This window comes from Etheostoma spectabile, chromosome 8 (genome assembly GCF_008692095.1).
Source record: "Etheostoma spectabile isolate EspeVRDwgs_2016 chromosome 8, UIUC_Espe_1.0, whole genome shotgun sequence".
In the NCBI taxonomy this organism is placed as follows: Eukaryota; Metazoa; Chordata; class Actinopteri; order Perciformes; family Percidae; genus Etheostoma; species Etheostoma spectabile.
The window spans coordinates 4,850,989-4,859,601 of record NC_045740.1 but is presented as its reverse complement, the minus strand read 5'-3'; the positions used below and the strand labels follow the sequence as shown (position 1 = coordinate 4,859,601).

Below are 8,613 nucleotides of genomic sequence, written 5' to 3'. Positions count from 1 at the left end.
TTTTACAGTTATAACATTAATTTAATATTACATTACCACACAGATATACTAGTGTAAGTAAAAGAGGACCAACAATGTCATAACAGGAGTACATCGCAGCATCCTACAAGAAAAATGAATGCTTGCATATTCCTGTTTTCTGGCTGACTTCAACTCTTTCCGGTGTCTTGCACATATCTTCTGTTTGTAAAGAGGGAATGTTTCTGTTACTGTCATCCATGAAGTAAACCAGTCCAATGAAGCAGTATTGTTTCAACTCTTCCAAAGGAAAGTTACCCATGGGCTTTGATAAGGTGAAAAAAAATGCTCACACTTGGAGTTGGCAGCTGTCCTGTGTGATACACTGCATTGAAAAGGATGTCTGGCACTCAGTAAGCATGTGCTGAAAGGTGATGGACAGGACCTGGCCTCCTCCTGCTCCTATCGCTCCCTGTTAGTGCTTCTTCTCCTGCCGTGCTTCCCACTAATCACAACTGACAAGGGAAACACAGGACTCTGTCTACGCCAATGGATAGAAAGAGTCGTGCTGACCTGTCTCCGCCTGGGGGAATGAGTAGTAGTAGGTAGAGAGAGGATTGCAGGAAGAGGGACAAAAAACCCAAGATTTCTAGAACATCAGCATTATAGTGCAGAGACATGAGTCCTGCTAAATATGCTACTTCTTGGATTTGAAGACTTCAGGATTTCCATAAATTAATGAAGGACGTGATGCGGCAAAACAAGAGCATGGCATGACAGAGCATTCTCTATTAAAAGCGCCGTCCTCATTTAGATGCTGTGAGATGACCAATGAAAAGCTTCAGGGTTAAATGTACAGTATAAAAGTGTGTGTGTGTGTGTGTGTGTGTGTGTGTGTGTGTGTGTGAGAGTTACAGAGTCAAGAAAAACAGACTACAGGCACACTATTTATGTCATCTTTTTGTGTGTGCATCAGCAAATTTGAGTGAGATTACATGTGCTTGCTGTAGATGTCTACTGTACATATGTGAGAGGGTGTGATCCCATGAGACCGTTACATCTGAGGGAACAAACGTGTGCACCCTGAACTGTGAACACATGTACTGTAGTCATGCACACGGAAGATCTGCAGGCTGAAAAATTGATTGAGACCTTCCACAGTTACGCAAAACATCATCAGTGACACTTAAAGTGGAATAAATATTTCAATGACCTGGTGGAGTAGGGACATTAGGAGTCAAGCTGGAGGGCAACCACAGAGCTATTTTTGGAATTTCACAGCGAAACTGATTGCGTGAAGAGGTCCCATTTCTGTCGTCAGCATCTAGACACTTCTCCCTAGTTAAAGATGTATTCATGTCAATGGAGTTTAAAGCCCTCAGGTTGGCGTGGCCATAAGAAGCACAAAGCCTAAAATGTATGTTCCAAAATACATCACATCTATTCCATGGAACTCACGGAGGAAATATAGGTCAACTGCTGTTTAAAAACAACAACATCAGAATACATATATTTTTTACAAAAAATAAGGTATTCCAAAATTCAAGACAGGAAACAAATCTAAACATAAGATCCATTGAGGACAACGCCTGCTGGGCTGGGTGAGGAAATATTTGGGGGTTTCGCTTCTGCTGTAATATCTTGCTCCCTGCGTGGAGTCGGAACTCGGGGGTGTGAATGAGCTGAGACTCGCGGCTGGTTGGAGAGCTGGTGACAAACACCTCAAACGCCTAGCAATAACCTGACCGTGACTCGCCTAACTGTTTAAATTTCTCAGCAGCGTTTACCTTCGAAAGTAACAGAGGAGCCTATATTATTTCAAGAGAGACCGGGAAGTTGCCAAACAATGGACACGGAGAGCGCGTTTTGTCGCTGAATGTACGGAACGGGACAGATGTTTTGCAACGACTGCTGCTGCTGCGCGGCCGGGAGTCACTATAAGCGAAAGGAAGCGAAGGACAGCAGAAGTCAAAGAGACGGCGTTCCAGAAAGGAGAGGAAAGCAGGACGCGTATGTGCAGTGAAGCAGTGCCCTAGATCTGAGTAACATCCTAATTACTCTGTCATTCAGGCTTCTTTCATGCTGTTTCGGACAGCTGTTTCTCAACCCGCACCTGGAAAAACAAAGGAAATGCATTCAGTGGCAGCACATCTCTATGCGTAACTGGAAACGCATCGCATTCGCTGTACTTTTTCAATATGCGTACAATAAATTTGTCACTAACTCATGTCACGTCCCATGACAACACTGGTATAGATGCATTATAGACTTCCTCATACTTCATATCTGCCATGAGTGATGGCGATGCCTGCAGAATCTGACAGAACCGGTGCGCAGAGCACTCGTGAAAAAAACTTTAGCGCACCGGATCGCAATGGTTATGTGAAAACATGTGTCATCCCACTGTGCCGGGACCGACATTACGAGTCGTGGGTGAGGCTAATGTTCACAAAAATATGGAGTTCCCAGAGACTCCGAAGTGCGGTGTGCGTGGGGTCGCTTTCGATTTTTCTCGCTCTGTTGGTCAAATGTGCAGACTGGAAAGCTGCAGCCAGCAGCAACGCTGACAACAGTCTCTCGTATTCATCGTCTCCCCTTCACTTTGTGTCAGGCTGCGCTGCGGAGCTGTTGCAAACTTGCTGGAGTGTTGTTTCCCCATTGTTTACCCTCGTATGTGCCTTCTTTTGGGTCGGTGTCTACTTAATCCGCTGCGGAGCTCTAATCCAGACAGCTCTCTCCCTTCTAACCTTGTGCCACCTGGGCGAAGCAGCGGCGAGGTCTCTCCTGGACGGGACAGATGAGCAGCTGTTTTCATTCACGACAGCAGCCGTGGTCGTGCTCATCTGCGTGGCCACCGGCGCACTCATGGTAGCACGGCTGAATCAGGGCATATCTGTGATCGTTTTCATTAGCCTAGTCAGGACTATTTCACTCTTCTCACTGCAAAAAGTTCGGGCCACTTGGAGACCGTACATAGCGTACCTGGTTGGAGTGCTGGGCATCCTGCTGGCGAGGTATGCTGACAAGCTCCTTCCCAACCAAGGGAGATACAAGGAGGGCTGCACCCCTGTGACTGGAGCCAGGGAAGAGATCCCTGTATTTAAAAGGCGCAGGAGGTCCAGTTCTGTGATAGCCTCAGATATGGCAAACAGTCAGTCCAATAGTAAGTCACATCGCCGGACCTCTCTGCCATGCATCCAGAGGGACCAGGTAAGAAGTTTCTGTCCCGTTCAACTTTTCTATTTCTGACTTGTTTTTCTCTTCCAATGATGCATGTGTTTGAGGCGAAGGGAAACAAGCATGGTTAGTGTTAAATAATAACTGATGGTCTTTAATGACGCTTATTAGACTTTTCAGTAGCCTCTACCTTTTTCATTATTGTTATTATTATTATTAGTAGTAGTAGTCGTATTATTATATTCTTATTATTCTTATTCTTATTCTTATTATGCATATACAATTGAGGGTTACACTTTTTAAAATGTCATGTATGTTTAGTGTAATACATGCCAACAACAATAATAATAATATATACTTAATAATTACTATAATTATTGAGTGTTTACATGTCACGCTCCTGTTTTACATTGCAGTGTGGATATTACAGTTTGCTACAGTGTGATTTCATCATTGTTGGTGTTGGTCATGCCTGCACAGATCATCTTTGGACTGATATCTTGTCATATTCTGTGGAGCCACTTGCAGCCATTGGCAGGCAAACATGGAATTATATTAATTAAAAATATTTACTTTAACTTCTTAGTAGCATTGTTATATAATGCTTCATTAGAAGAATTTAAAAAATAAAAAATATGCATTATCTTCTACTAAAAAAATCAATTAAGCCACAAGACCAAGAGGATGATTTATTCATGTAGAATTATAGTGTCAAGTGTAGCTCTCATCATTTGAAAATAAAGTACCAAATTAGGTTTTTTGTTGTTGAAGTGATACTATTTTAAAGCAGCTTTCAAGTGCTGATGAGAAAGAGAAGCTGGGGACACAATGTCAATGATTTGTCTCATCCTTAATTATTTATGCTAAACATTCTCGCAGACGATCTCTGAGCCACTGCCACAAAACTGACAAATGTATTATCATCTTTTTGTCCTGGACTTTAATACCACTTACTCCTCATATCTTATTGGGGCTTGCTGTCCTTAAACTCCAGGAATGTAACAGCTCTGGCTTTTGAACTTCCTCTGATACTGATACACATGCATACCTGTGTTAAAAGGAGACGGTGGGGCTTCATTCAAGCAGACTGATATCAGCTCCTCAGCCTTTCTTTTGGAAAATCAATGAGCAGGCTGAGCATATGAATGGGAATCAGACTTTGGCGTGATCAAAGCTCTCATTGTGACCTGTGAGTGCGGTTAGGTTGGGAGATGAGAGGCTGCACGGTCGGCCCAGCCACTTGAAAGATGCCCTCAGCTCTCAGGGCTAGTTAGCGTTGTAGTGTGTTTGTTTTTCTTTGTGGTGACACTCACACACTCCTGCACACACAAATCGGATATGAAAAGACTCTCAGATATTTTACAGTTTACACTTTATTCTGATTTAGGTTTGATGTCTCAGCTGAAGCTTATTAAAGTGTCAATCTTTATTCATTTGATATGCAGCAGTTGGTTTGCTGCAGTGATGTAGTGAGGATGTATCTTTGTTTTTCAAATCAGTAATGAGCTGGAAAATGGCTGGCTGTATAGTTTACAGTGAATAGTTACTGTATGGCTATAAACAAGCATGTGCACAGATGGCAGATTATTTAATACTCATCTGTATTCTGAAGTGCAATGCTGCAAATGATGGAAACAACTTTTTTCTTACAAATATTATTTACATATACAAAAAGAACAATACATTTTGTTTATATATTTTTGTTGATGTTTCATTGGATAATGAAGTTATACCTTCTATCTAAAATCTCATACCTGTGATCTTGCATTCAAAACAAGAAGGAAACCGAATATAGGTGAAAGAAAAACATTTTCCCCACTTCACACAGTAGTGTTTTCATTATGTTATGAGTTAACATAGGCATAGGATAACAAGCTGTAATTAATTCCCTTTTTCAGTTGCAGCAATACACTATTTCAAAGACACTAAATGTGAGAGGGGAATGCCATTATGCCGTTTGGATTCAGACTCCTTCACTTTAAGGGATTCAAGAAGGAGTTACTCAGAGAACAGTAAAAACAGCCCTAAAATCAAGACATTAGTTGAGACCAGCTCCCATTGATGCAACTACGGCAATTTGCACGTTTTTGTCTGCTTTAGAATAATTTTTTTCTTGCAACAATGTCCCAATAAAAGCTGAGCCGGATGGAACTACCCCACAAACACAGTAGACAAAATCATGCAAAGATGCAAACATTTACAACATCTCTGACTCTCCCCTGCTCTGTCACCTCAGCCAGGCTGGAGTCCCTTTCTAAGAGATGATCTCTAGTACACGTTTCTGTTGTGGGACATGAAGACAGCAGTGTTCAGACTGTTCTGATAGAATGTGAAAATTAAGTAAAGATTATATTAGATTTTCTGTAACAAAGTGTTATGATTCGCTCTCATCACTGGCGTTGGTGCTAAGCAGTTGAACAGCCATGGCCTGCTTGTAATTGAGACACACATGGCATACATATGCTGTCTTAGCCGTGTCTTGTCTGTGTGGTCTCTAATGTGTAAACAAGCCAATGCTGACCCTCACTAGTCATCACCTTGCGCACATGGGGCTCTGGCCTCCCTAAGCGGGGTCAGACACACTTTTGGGGGCCACATTGCAACCCCCACATATTGCCAGGAACAGCAAAGATGTCAGGCAGCATAAAGTGTATATCTGATTCTGCCTGGAGGACAACATATAGGTTGATTGCATGGCAGTAACATAGCCATCATTTTCCACTTACCTCTTTACAGTTAGATGACCTAAAGAGGCAGAATGATGTTAACAGTTCTGCACTTTTTCTGTGTTCAAATAGAGTTATGATGTTTTAAAGAAGCTGTAAGAGCACCATGGCAAGGATCAGATCTGCACTTTGTTGACGTGACAATGTTTGCATTAGTGCTGTGGGTCTGAAGTGTTTGAAGAATAGTGTGAGGTTGGAGGAAGGATTACAGTGGATACTTAACTTTGTTTTTCTCAGGAAGCTTCTCCTGCAGACCATAGTCTTATATAAAGGTCCTTCAAATTGATAGTCACTGTGTAAAAACAGTTTATTCAAAAAATAAATAGAGCAAAGAGGAATCCCTCTTTCTCTTCTTCCTCACAAGCCTTAAAGCTGCCATGTTGGCCTCTTCCTCTCTTCCAAAGCCATACTCCGAGGCTATGCTTCACTCGGCACAACTGTAGATTTAATAAACAGCCATTTTCCCTCCTTTTGATTACAAATTGGCTGCCAGCATCTATCAGCTCACTAAGTAGTTGCATTTCGCAACGCTGGGGTTGTCCTTCCCATCATGAGCGTAATAAAAGAAAGTCATTATCAGCTGATCTGATAGCGGTTAGCGGGGGCCTCTGTGGGATAGTTCTTCTTCTTGGGTTAATGCAACATGACAGGCAAGTCTTCTGTATTTCAGCTGGGGATATTGAACTGGAGGAAGAGGTGTGGACTTGTGGTGTGGATCACTTTTCACTGTGTGTAAGGAAATTTGAGTCCAAGGCTCTCCTGCGGCAGACATCAGCACTGTCATAGAACTTCCTCTCCTCTCTTCCTCTCCTCATGCAGAGGAAAGCAGTCTGCACTCATCAAATGTTTTTAACACAACCTACCTAATCTGCAAAGTTTGAGCAGAGCTGATTAGCCAGGAAGGGGAGTGGACATTAGTGAAACACTTCTGCTTTTCAGATGAATCTCTTTAGGAGGCGTCGGAAGCCACTCCCTTTTCTGTCAGTAACTCCACCCCTCTCCACAGCGCTCTGCTCTCTGTCCTTTTACTGACACCAACACAAATATTATCCCAACCAGAGGAGGAAATTCTTTCGTAACTTGGATGATAAAGATATTCTTGAAATCTACGGTAATGACTTCCTGTGGAATGGGATCCAAACACAATTATTGTTGCTGTTGTAAATGTTTCCTGTTACTCTATTTTTGCTGCACCATCCATAATTGAATTGTGTTTTGGAAGGAGGAGGTTGTTGATAGCCTTTATGGCAGTGATTTACCACTAGGCTACTGCACACTCATCCCAAACAGCTTGTTTGTATTCTAAACACATAGCCTCGTGGGATGTGGGTGTTTTTTTTTTGTACTTGTTTTTTGACTGGACTGGCCTCTGGGTTAGAAACGGTCTCATTGAAAGTTGTGTGTCTTGTGATTGGGCGATTCACTTCACACTTTCAATCCCCATTCAGTCTCAGTGTATTAGCTGTGCTGTGCGTGTGTGAGGAGGCAAGGGGTGGAGGAATTGGGGTTTGAATAAAAGTAGGTCATTCAAGGTTTTGTTCAGTAGCCAGGCAAAACAGCAGGCTTACTCTTACCCCCCAAATGGTGGAAGAGTCTTGCATTTGAATGATGCAGTGTAGCAACTTTTATCGCGCTTGTGCTCAAGATTTGTATCTTTTACCTCTGTAATATTTTGCCTACACAGCATGAAGCCACATTACACTGGGTTTTGGTCTATGCCGGCATAAACAAGAGTTTCTTGCCCACATAAATTGGGAACAGTCGGGGGAGGCTCCTGTCCGACAGACTTTCAACTCACACCTCTGGCGGAGCTTTTCGTGCATCCATGTGGAGGCTGGGGGCATTCAACCTTAGTGGACAATATTCAACATTTCCATTGCTAAAGCTTCGGTGGAGAGCTGTGGTCTTAGGTGCCTCAAGGGGCGGTAACCCACAAACACCCTGGTGGACACCGGTGGTCAGGGAAGCTGGAGTCTTTCTGGGATATGTTATCCCAGAGGGCTTCAGGAGCAGTTTCAAGGTACCGACGGTCCCGAAGGGTTGCAGCCTCTGTTGTAAAAGAGGCAGCGGGTGTGGGAGAAGTTTGGATAAGACATGGAGAAGGACTTTTGGTTGGCACCAAGGTGCTTCTGGAAAACCAGGAGGGGGAAGAGGGGAACCATCCAAGCTGTGTACAGTAAGGATGGGATCCTGTTGACCTCAAGGAGCGGTTCCACTTTGAGGAACTCCTAAATCCAGCTAATACACCCTCTATGGTAGAGGCAGAGCTTGAGGCTGATGGGGGATTGTTGTCAATTTCCCTGGTGGAAGTCGCTGAGGTAGATGAATAACTCCACAATGGCAAAGCGCCAGGGATTGATGAGATCCGTCCAGAAATGCTGAAAGCTCTTTGTGTGGAGGGGCTGTCTTGGTTGACACGCCTCTTCAACATTGCGTAGGAGTCTGGGACAGTGCCTAGGGAGTGGCAGAGCGGGGTGGTGGTTCCCCTCTTCAGAAAGGGGGACCAGAAGGTGTGTGCCAATTACAGGGGTATCACACTTCTCAGCCTCCCTGGTAAAGTATACTCCAAGGTAATAGAAAGGAGGGTTCGGACAATAGTTGAACCTCGGGTTGAAGAAGAACAATGCGGATTTAGTTCTGGTTGTGGAACAACGGATAAGATCTTCATTCTCACAAGGATGAGCTGGAGGGAGCTTGGGAGTATGCCCAACCAGTCTACACGTGTATTGTGGATCTGGAGAAGGCGTATGAC

The 8,613-nt window shown here is 43.5% G+C and overlaps 1 protein-coding gene across 4 annotated transcripts in view; it reads left to right on the top strand.

Moving 5' to 3' along the window:
* The first annotated feature begins 1,618 nt into the window (after positions 1-1,618).
* The window catches only part of LOC116694177 (cGMP-inhibited 3',5'-cyclic phosphodiesterase A), a 68,838-nt gene continuing 61,843 nt past the window's right edge, over positions 1,619-8,613 (top strand). For 3 of the 4 annotated variants that reach the window (XR_004333081.1, XM_032523715.1, XM_032523714.1), the window contains exon 1: positions 1,619-3,168. Coding sequence is in view for 2 of the 4 variants with exons in the window: in XM_032523715.1 (XP_032379606.1) it covers positions 2,257-3,168 (912 nt within the window). In the remaining 2 variants the exon portion in view is untranslated. The remainder of the gene's footprint in view (positions 3,169-8,613) is intronic. The other variant, XM_032523716.1, reaches the window with a different exon arrangement.